The sequence below is a fragment of the Rhagoletis pomonella genome, unplaced genomic scaffold, assembly GCF_013731165.1.
Source record: "Rhagoletis pomonella isolate Grant_MI unplaced genomic scaffold, Rhpom_1.0 Rhpom_scaffold_00001, whole genome shotgun sequence".
Taxonomy (NCBI): domain Eukaryota; kingdom Metazoa; phylum Arthropoda; class Insecta; order Diptera; family Tephritidae; genus Rhagoletis; species Rhagoletis pomonella.
The window spans coordinates 88,167,664-88,179,289 of NW_023458555.1; the positions used below are offsets into that span (position 1 = coordinate 88,167,664).

General features: G+C 35.6%; 1 protein-coding gene across 3 annotated transcripts; it reads left to right on the forward strand.

Moving 5' to 3' along the window:
* The first annotated feature begins 7,485 nt into the window (after positions 1-7,485).
* On the forward strand, positions 7,486-11,207 carry LOC118748501. Of its 3 annotated transcripts, none has more exons than XM_036483000.1 (4): positions 7,486-7,612; positions 9,543-9,926; positions 9,981-10,130; positions 10,536-11,207. In XM_036483000.1, the coding sequence occupies exons 2-4, from the start codon at positions 9,790-9,792 to the stop codon at positions 10,741-10,743; spliced, it is 495 nt and encodes a 164-aa protein (XP_036338893.1). In that variant the 5' UTR covers positions 7,486-7,612; positions 9,543-9,789; the 3' UTR covers positions 10,744-11,207. The 3 variants fall into 3 exon arrangements, 2 of the variants coding, with proteins under 2 accessions (XP_036338893.1, XP_036338900.1); XM_036483007.1 differs by having other exon boundaries at positions 9,543-9,923; XR_004994061.1 differs by having other exon boundaries at positions 9,543-9,724; positions 9,809-11,207.
* The last annotated feature ends 419 nt before the right edge of the window (positions 11,208-11,626 follow it).

Genomic DNA, 11,626 nt, shown 5'->3' on the forward strand with positions numbered 1-11,626 from the left:
ACAAAGCCGTTAGTGTTGTCGGGTTTTCCGGGCATACGAAGAGATTTTTCTAGTCGTGGGGTGTCTCCGCATGCCGGACACTTATTTGGCACATCTGCGTCTATACTGCTCAGGTATGAGTTTAACCTGCTGCAGTAGCCAGAGCGAAGTTGGGCAATTGGGGTTCTAGTCTCCCGAGGCAGGTGAAGATCCGTCTCGTCGATGTCCAGTGGTTGTGCGCCTAGAACGGCATTCACATTCACGGCATCTACATAACTGACTGACCCTGTGAATGCCGTTCAGGGCCTGTCGGTATGCTGACGGTTCCAGAGGTTGCTTAATGTACCTCTGGACTTCGTCCGTCAGTTCGTAGAGATGCCTCCTGACGTGCCTGGGTGAGGGCTCTTCGGCAAGCAGTTGTCTATTTGGGTGACCACGTCTGTGGCTTCCAACTAGAAACTGCTTGCAGAGCATTGTGTTATGCTCCTTTATTGGTAGCATTTTCGCCTCGTCGTGCAGGTGGTGGTCTGGTGACATCAGAAAGCATTCAGTCGTTGTCCTTAGTGCAGAGTTTTGGAGTCTGTAGCTTCATTCACTGCGTCCTACTAGTGCCCGGCGACCACACTGGTGCTGCGTAATTTAAAACCGGCTGGCCTGCATGTTGCCAGCAACGTTTCCTTGTCTTTGTCTGAATTACTGCCGGCTAGCGACTTGACGACCTTGTTGCGGCTTTGTACTTTGTTGACAATAGCGGTTGCGTGCGCAGAGAAGGAGAGCAGACTGTCGAAGGTTACTCCGAGTATTTTGGTGTTATTAACCGTCGGAATTGGTGTATCATCGACGTGAATTCCCAGTTTCAGTCTGATCTTCTTCGTCCAGGTGGTGAAGAAGGTCGCAGAGAATTTTGTAGGGGAGAGGGTTAGGCTACTTGCAGTGAAGAAGCGAGAAAGCTCGGAGAGATACCCGTTTACTTTCGAGCACAAGCCATCAATTCTATTCCCAGACGCCATGATCGAGCAATCGTCGGCATAAGAGACAATCGAGACTCCCTCTGGTGGTTGAGGGAGCTTTGAAATATAAAAGTTAAACAGTAGTAGGGGAAAGGACACCACCCTGTGGAACCCCCTGTTTTATATTTCTGAGTTTGCTCGATTTGTCTCTATACATTACCGGCGAGTGTCGACCTCTCAGATATTTCGCCGACCACCGTTTGAGCCTCTGTGGGATAGAGGAGGCCGAATCTGTAGTGCGATTTCCATTTTTCTTAGCGACAATTTTCGTATCGTTAGCTAACGTTACTCAAGCACACTTTTAGCGAATATTGTCGGTAGCTTTGACAGTTTGTCGATAGCCTAGCTACAAATATTGTGCCGTTGAATAAAGTAATTTTTTAAATTGTTTTAAATTTTTATTGAGAAAAATTAGGCAAAATTCAACAGAGTTTATTATAATAAAAAAACTAATAAATATTATTTTTTTATTTATGACACTGTGCAAGTTGAAATCTTACACCCTAGTGGGCTAGTAATAGATACAACGACTATTATGCGATTATCGACTTTCCATGGTATTATGAATTTAGATTTTTCGTTCAATAAGAGGCTGTGAAAAGTTTTTAGGGGGGGATTTTTATTTGTTTGTAGAAGGATGAGCGCATAAAAGCTATTTGCCCTCTCTTATTGAACGAGAAATCGACATTCAAAATACCATGGATAATCGATAATCGACAAAAGTCCTTTATCTACTACTAGTCGACACTCGCAATAGGGGTATTAGGCAAAGATTTTGATAGTGGATCTCACTTAATTGGGACATTCTAAATATAAAGGCTGCCCCATTTTTTCAGATCATCTCCAGTTTTCGAGATAACGATATTTGAAAATTTGCTTCAATTTTAACTTGTTAGTAAATAACAATTTTTAGTTTTATTTTAATAAAGGCCCCTATTATGAGTTGCATTCGATCTTCGACTGTGGTCGAAAGTGCTGATCGAAGGAATTTTCATTTGGTATTATGGCGCTCATTCGATGAAGAATAAAGCTATTGTGAATTTGGCTCGTTGAGGCTGTTCACAGTAGTATATTTTTCATCGCTGAAAAGCTTTGTTTACAAACCGAGCAAACTAAATAGTGTGCTTATACATATGTACATATGTAAATTTGTGCAAATTAAAATGAAATAAAAAAGAAAGTGAGTTTATAAAATCGTGGTTAAAAAAATTTAATTAGTGCAACGGATTTCTGGTTGAACGATTCGTCAGAGGATGAGAGCTTAGAAAACTGGCCAGGTGCAGAAAACGTTTAAGAGAGCTTTAAGTGCAGTCTTCCGAATATGTTTTGACATACAATATATTTAAGAAATTTTGTGATCCAAATCTATTTAAAATATATTAAAACTATAAAGAGCTCCATGATTTGCTTCTCAGAGATCGTGCCAACTGCGTATTGGCAAGGCATATTAAACAAGGTAGAAGTGATGAATAACTTTTAACCCTTTTCAAGTTGATATTTTCTAATTTTCATTAAAAATTCAATTGTGCTTTGAGATAGTCTTGAATTGTGTGATTTTTTTTTTTGTTTTTCGACCACATGCATTTGTAGATACATACATATACAAAAATGAAAAGGAACAGGAACTACGAGCGTTGCATTGTGTGGAAAGTGGTGCGATACTTTAAGGCGCCTAGTTGTGAAGTTAGAAGACTTGGTTGCCTGAAGCCCCGGAATTTCAGAACTGAGTAAGAGAATTTTCATACAATATTATGCACACATAACCGCGTCAGGACCTAGATTTACACTGATGTACATACGTATGTAGAAGAAAACATTAAATAGTTTTTTTATAAGTGGGGATGTTTTTTAGAAGTAAATATTTAACTAAACGCGCAAAAACATTGGGCGCATAGAAACAAAAAAATGGTTAAAACAGTTTCATAAAACATTTATTTCATTTAATGACGTGGTTTCCTTTGTGAGGTATTTTTTTCTGTCCATATGTATACTATGTGCATACAAGATGCGCATGCAGCTAAAATTCTTTGAAGGTAATATTTAAGTAACCCAGCAAAAAACACGATTACCACAGAAACGAAAGTGGAAACGAGCTAGGCGATGGGAATCGCTTACCCTTTCGCCTCAAGAAGGCATTATTTTAACATGGGCATATCATTGGCGGTAAGCCTTTACCCACAGCATTACCTTCAAACGAAGGGAGAACGCATGGATAAACAGAATCCAGAGAAGCAAACAAAGAATGCCTTACAGAGAAACTAATGTAGAATGCCTAGATAAGTACATACTTATTTATAATAAATTGAAATCTGAAAATGTCTTAAAAGATTAAAATTAATTAAAATTTTTATAAATCAGTTTTTATACATACATATGTATACCGCTGTGGTGTAGTGGTAAGCAGTGCGCGCTTCCACTCCGCAACGCCTGGGTTCAAGCCCTGGTCAAAGCAACATCGAAAACAAAAATTAGAAAAAACGTTTTTTCTTAACAGCGATCGTCCCTCGGCAGGCAAGGGCAAACCACCGAGTGCATTTATGCCATGAAAAACAGCTTCTCATAAAAATACAATCGCCGTTCGTAGTCGGCGTAAAACTGTATCTCTCTCCGCTTTGTGTGACATCAAGGCGCACGGCACAAATCGGAGGAGCTCGGCCAAACACTAACATATCGTCCCGTTTCTGCCTTAACCACGTAACTACATTTTTTGAGAAATGTGGTTTTTTATGTGGCACCCAATGTGAGGTCATAATTAGAATGTCAAAAAAATAACCGTTATATTTTTATTGTTCATTTTTTCCCCTCGTATCTACATTCGTATTACAGAAATTAAGCGAAAAGGTCGTATCTACACACAATCGCAGCATATAAAATGCAAATAAGTGTGTTTGTTGACAAAAATCTAGTTACTTAGCTGACTGATCAAAAACAGTGCACATTAAATGAAATATAAATTTTTATTAAACAGAGCAGTTTAAGTAAAAAGACGACTAAGGCTGATTCACATACAACTTTCTTCGCTTTGCTTGATAGTTCTTTGCTTTGGCATATAAGATCGATGTAGGCATATGCATGAGTATGCTGTTTGAAGCAAAGCAAAGCAAAACGAAGCAAAATCTTGGGCAACTCGCAACTTTAGCCCTGTTTGGCAATCAGCTGTCTACATGTATCTTTTCTCGTGCGCTTGCATTTGCAATTAATTACAAAAATAGGGTAAATAGGAATTATCGCTATTATTAATGCACATTATTATATTGTTATCTATTTGACAGACAAAAAATATGGAGGAAAAGGAGAACGCAAAGGCTGTCAAAGCATTTATTGTAGCATACCTTCTGCGTTTCACGCTTTGTTGTCAAAGTTTGAACTGTCAAGCAAAGCCAGGAAAGTCTTATGTAAATGGCCCTTTATAGTTTTATATATGAATATGTACATTACCTCAGAACTCGAAAGTATGTATATTATTCTAGCCTCAAATTACTGGCTTTTTAATGGGAGTTTTTGATTTTAGATATAGAATTATGGACGAAGTTTATTAGCAATTAAATTTAGCTATTACATTTGAAATAAACCAATCATCCGTAAGATCATCTGTTTTTCTGACACAATTTCGAAGTGATAATAAAATTTCTAAGTAATTATTTTTAGTCACCAGTAATACCAACAACTTCTAATTCTTCTAACAAACAACAGGTTGTAGTGTTAGATGAAACGACAGGGGAATTCAGGTTCATTGAATGTGGTGGAAAATCCTTAAATAATAAACCTAAATCACAATCCACAGGTTTCATCCTAGATGAGAAAACGGGAGAATTTATTGAAAAAAATACCATAATGTTTTGTCCTCTTACCAAGATTTCGATGAGGTTTTTGACACTGATATCCACCCAGTTACAACAAGTAATTTTACTGATTCAAGCGATTCCTGTTTTCGCAGAAATGAATTAGATGAAAACTCAGGTATGGTTACTAAAAAAGGAGAAAGAAAGGGCAGGGGAATCCGGATAGGTGGCAAAAAAATGTTAACATAAATGCTAGACAAAAAAGAAAAGAGTACTACAGTGTAAAAAAAGCGAACGGTAAAATAATAGAAAAGCAGAAAAGGGAGAAACGTATACTCTTACCAAGTTGCAGTTCCAAGAAGTGTGAAAAGAGTAACTGTTTTAAGTGTAACGAAGTCACGAAGGCTGAGAGGAAAGAGTTGTTTAATTCATTTTGGAAAAACATGACTTGGGAAGAGCGAAAGGTGATGATTGCGAACCTAGTGGAAAAGCGTTCCGTAGCTCGCCGTACAAATAAAACAGATTCTAATTCAAGACGTAATAAAACATTAAGATCTTTTATAAACATATGCAACAAAAAGTACCAGTCTGCAAAAAAATGTTTTTAAGCACTTTCGGCTTAGGAGAATCTGCTGTTAATAATTGGGTTGAAAAATCTAATGATTATGGAGTTCCTCTTCGAACAGCAACAAAAGATAGAAAGTCGTCCGCAATCAATCTTCAAAAAGAAAAGCATATCATAGATTTCTTACAAATGTTTCCCAAGATGGAATCCCATTATTGTAAGAAAAAAAACAGACAAACTGTATGTCGACCTCACTTATAGCTCTTACAAAGATGTATTCAAAGCATACGAACAGTATTTCGCAGATAAAAATATTCTACTTAATGAAAAATCTTATGTATCATTTTTAAAAGTTACACACTCTGAACATTGGTTTATTTAAACCTAAAAAAGATCAGTGTGACCTATGCTTTAGTTTCAAGAACGGCAATATTGACCAAACATCATACGAAGAACACACTAGTAATAAACATAAGGCAAGAATGAAAAAGGATTATGATAAAGAAAGAGCCTTAGGAGGTGTAATAAATGTCTATACTTTAGATGTACAAGCTGTTCAATTAGTGTCACTAATAGCTGCATCATCAACTTACTTTAAGCAAAAACTTGCTGTACATCAATTTACGTTTTTTAATTTGAAAACGTCCGAGGTATTTTGTTACATTTGGCACGAAGGTGAAGAGGGGATGGACTCAAATGTTTTCGCCTCCTGTGTTGCTCACTTTTTAGAAGAACTTTCTGACCTTAACATTCCAACAGTTCTATTTAGTGATGGTTGTTGCATGCATAACCGAAATGTCACGTTGGCCAACGTATTGCAATTCATTGCAATTAAACATAATGCAACAATTTATCAAAAATATTTAACAGTTGGACATACTCAGATGGAATGTGACTCAGTACATTCAACAATAGAGAAAAAAAAGTCCAAGGAGATGTATATTCCAGCTGATTTCGTTCGAATTGTCACAGACGCTAGAGTCTCTCCAGAACCATATAAAGTACACTATATAGATCACAAATTCTTCAAAAAATTTTCGGGAATACAGTTTTACAAATCTATACGGCCCGGCTTTAAAACGGGTGATCCGCGAATTACAGACCTAAAATGTTTAAAATATAACTCAGCCGGCATGTACTATAAGTTGGATTACAATAACGATTGGACCTTGTCACCCCAAAGAAAAACGAAAATTAATATTTTTAAAAATAATTTTACTCCTTTATATTCTAATTCTATACAAATAGCAAATAGAAAATTTAATGACCTGCAGAGTATGAAAATGCTGATACCACAAGATTATCACAGCTTTTATGATAACTTAAGTTTTACCACTTAAAATAATTTCTTATTCTTTGCTCATTTAAGAACTTATCCTTACAGAAAGTGAGTGAATTTGTTTAACTTTTTGAAATTTCCTTTGATTTTTTAAATATTTTAGCTTAAATCATGACCACAACGTTATTTTTTAAATAAAAATACATCCAACAATAACATTTATATAACTACAATTCAGCATTTTTCTTCACAATAACATTAAAATGATCGACAGAGATTTCGCATGAAAGCTGTAACATCGTATCTGCTATTTCCTGACTACAAAAAATGCAGAACGGAACGTCGTAACTAACAAAAGTTGTTACAACTTCGGAATATTCGTAAATAAATAGAAAACAAAATTCAGTACATATCCGTAATGACAAAACTAAAACAATAAGGCATAGAATCTTAGTACTTTGTTTTACTGAGAGAAAATAAAAGTTTTTCTTGATTTCTGAATTCTATATACGAGGTAAAGGCAGAAACGGAACGATATGTGTAAGTGCCAATCTATTATTATTATTATGTATACATTAATGCATTTAGATTTTACTTAAAAATCGATATGAACATACATGCATATTTAATTAAGCCTAAAATTGTACTTCCTCACTCTTGTACTTCACGCCATTGACTGAATTCAACTTCGCTGCAAATTGAACAAAGCAAAACATGATTTTTATGCGAGACATATTTCCACAGAAAGTAACGGCAGAAAAAGGATTTTTTTGATATTCATTTTATTTTTCAGCTGACTACGATGCAGCATTCTACTTTGCATTCCCCGAAATGAAACAAAGAAGCGAAATAAATAAAGTATTGTAGGACATTCTACTTTGCATTACCGGCAATGCCTAAAAGAAGCGAAAAAAATTCGAAGGCATTATAACGCTATGCCCTCTAAAACACGTTATCATTAAAAGCGACTACCGATTTTTTGCTGGGAATCCTTAAAGTTAGTATACGTACATACATATGTCTGTATTTATGCTGATGCATTTCTATGGTGAAATTATAAGCAGGTGAAGTAATAAAAAAGCTTTCTCGCTTTATTTTCCTGACATGCGGCTATTTTATACACATTTTTAAAGGCTAATTTTCAAATAAGATAGGGCAAATCTTTCATCTCGCTCTTATTACTACACCTGGTATAGTTTCACCATGATGAGGTTCAATTGATGCTAATTTGTAGCAAACATAGCAAGCGCACCTCATAGTGTTAATTTGTTTGTTTACAGTTCATTGACATTAGGTGCAATCCCGTATTCCTCGGACTCGGACTCGTAAAACTGTCAAAAAATAAAAATTCGCTCAGAGCGAGAGAGTAACATTGAAAAGTACGAGATCGCTTTCTAGTAAAAAATGGTAACTTCTGTCAACTTCAACATAACCTCCAAATTTTGGTTGTAAATTTTTGCTTATTTTGGTATGTAAACACACTCAGCTCACACATGTAAATAACCAAAAATACTTTCAAATTCATTAGAATCCACTTAAACAAGTAATTAAATACTTTTCAACACGAATTAGCAGAGTGCATTTTTCTTTGGTTACAATTTGGTTGCCGAACACACTACAGCTGATCGTTTGACACATTTACCAGAATTTACCAGCAAAAAATTCTCGGACTAAAACTGGTAAGTCCTGACAGAGAGAGAACCGTATTTACTCTCTTTTTTGTCCTCTCAATAGTCAGAGAACCGAGTACGGGATCGATTTCCAGTACAATCTGACTAGGCCAGACTCGTACGGGATCGCAACTATTATAACTAGCTACAAGAGAGTTCGAGCTAGTTGTCACTTCTACCTTGTTAAATATGCCTTGCGTATTAAGATTTTCTTTCATAACCGGGGCGTTACACATTCAATTTTCCCCTTTCAATTTTCAATACTCACACTTTTTCACTAACACACTCTTCTTTATTGCTTGAATGGGCAACTTGCTTTCAATTTTTCCCTTTCAATTGAGTTTCAATTTTGCTTTCAATTTTGATCAGCTTTTCAGCATTGACGTGGGAATTTAGTGAAAATAAAAAAATACTAAGCTTATGCAAACTAAAATGTTAATCTACAATGGAATTAAAATGGAAAATGGTCTTCAGAAGCTACTTAGTTACATTGTTTTCGTTCGGGTTGCCAGATTTTGAAACGTAGAAAGGAGTACATTTATATTTTCGATAGACATGACATAAAAAAGGAGTACAATTTTTTTTTTGTGCAATTTATTGTTACAAATTACCATTAATTAGGTACAAACAAACAAAGATATCTTAGAAATCTTTTTCAAAGCAACAATAAATGTGAAAAATAAACAACTATATGGGTTGGCTTTCCAATAGGGACGGTTGTTAAAGAGATGGTGATCGAAGGGGGAGTGGACGTGGCACCTTTTCCGACCTTTTTGGAGAGGGCATGAACCGCCATTGACAAAAATGTTACTCCCGACCACCTAGGGCCCCGATGGTTCCCCAGGGACCCCTTAGAAAAAAGGGGTTTTCAATGACCGCCCTTATAGGAAAGTTTCCCCAACTAAAAGACTAAAAACTACAAAAGAACTCCAGACTCTTCCTGAATGTATGGCCATTTTTTTAATATAAGCCTTATAATTAATTTAATATTTTTCTGATTTTTATACTCGAGCGCCCTGCACCTAAGGCCATGCTTACACACCTTTTCACTATCACACTTAACTTTGCTTACTAAGAAGGGTTTGCCATAATATGAATGGTAAAGTACAGCGCGTAAAATAATAACTGTCGCACAGGTTTTTTGAAAAATAAAAGGGTTCTTTATAGATTTTGTGTTTCTTTTGTTAACTTTGTAAATATTTTACTTTAATTTTATTAATTGGTTCTAAAATTTTAATCCTGATTTGCATTTGCCAGCTTTGGGAGATAAGTACATGCGGCACAAATAGCCCTGCCAGATAGAGCACGTTACGTGCGTTCCGCTCAAGGATGAAACTGACAGTTGAGTAGACTGTGTGTGCTTGCATAGAGAGCGCCAGATTGGCAACCCTTGCGTTGACGGAACCCACGAACGTTGGCCAACACAACTTTTGACGCAAGTAAGTCCGGCAATGTTCACATTTGACATTTCAGTATCATTCGCAACATAATTTGGAAATATTTAATGGAGTATAAATTAATAGAAGCGGCGCAAATTCACCCTTGCTTATATGATAAAAGCATAGGGGCTTATAGAAACCGGTTGGCGAAAGAAAAAGCCTGGAATTATGTGGCGGGCGCTACAGGTTGCAGTGGAAAGTGGTGATTGAATAATCTTGTGAGTGTTTTCCAATGTTTTTAAAAATTAATCCGCAGTGGAACAGCGTCAGAGTCGGTGGACCGATTTGTGAAGGAAGAAAGTGGAAGAAAGGCGCCTTCTGCGAGTGCTGCAAACGACATGGTCAGTAATGGATGGAAATATTACGAGGCACTGGCATTCCTGCAACGGCACGTGTCACCACGCAAGTAATTTATGCAACCATTGCTATCATTGAATCCACTGTAGTCAGATCTTTCGTGAAATCTTCAAAAAGCTATCACTGAATTCGGATACATATGTATGTACATACTTACATAGCTACGAACGTAGCATATACTTTGAAAGCATACGTTCCAAGGAATTGATATTCAGTGATTACATTTTCGTAGTTTCACAAAAATCGGACTGCGATGGTTACAGTGATAGTCCCGAATACCTAATAGAGTATAACGGAGTTACACCGCATGATCGCCTTAAGTAATAGACATATTTTGGAATTTTAAAAATTTTTTAGAAACAAAATTTAATTCCAGCTGTCGCTAACTGTGTTGTAACACCTTAAATAGTCTTCATGTGACTACAAGGTTTTGTTTGTACATATATTATTTAAGGACATTTGGCAACGCAACGTTTGGTACCACCATAGATCGTGAAAAATGCGCACCGCAGCCAGAGCATTCCATTAATGTATATGAGTTGCAACCTCTTTTCGAATATTGCGAGGATGAAGAGCCCGTATTTGAGCAGACGCAGCAGACAGGGCTAACTACAGTGGTTCACCAATCACCGTCAACGTCTCTTGTTGACTTCCAACCCTAAAAAGAGCCAATTGTGTCCACTTCTAGAGCATTGAATCGGAAAAAAGATGAGGAGCGATTGGACACCCTATGTGGAGCCGTAAGCGACTGGATAAAAAAAATCAGATGCTGCTCCACAACCAGTTAGCCGTAACTCCGATTTTTTAAATGTTCTGGACAAATATCTTCTGAAATATGAAGAAGATGTTCAAGACAGAATGAAAATTGGAATACTGAATTTTGTTTTTAATGGCGGGCAATTTGTTGTCATGTAAAAACCGTATTTTACTTTTATTTCTATTAATTTATTTAATCATTTTAATTGAATTTGTTTTTAATGGAATACAATTTGTTGTCTTTATTTCATTTTTTATTTTAATTCTTTTTTTACATAAACTGAATAGAAAGTACAAAATGAATGTTATGAAATGAACTGATGTAAAAATTCAAAATAATTTATTGTTATACGTTTTGTATATACAGTGGTGGAAGAAATAATAGAAACTTTTTATTTTGACCAGTTTTGGCTATATTACTTTTGTTTATTTAATGTTTAATATTTTTTATAAAAGCCTAGCGCATTATATTACACACCATATAAATCCGCATTTCAAACTTTGTATAAAAATTAAAAAAGTTCGACAAATATTACCAAAATACTAAACAAAAAGTTTTAAATTTTTGGGGGATTTCGCTAAAATTTGTTGAATTTTTATAATTTTTGTACAAATGTGGATTTATATGGTGTGTGTTATATAATGCGCTAGGCTTTTATAAAAAATATTAAACATTAAATAAACAAAAGTAATAAAGTAATATAGCCAAAACTGATCAAAATAAAAAGTTTCTATTATTTCTTCCACCACTGTAAATATATATATATATATATATATATATATATATAT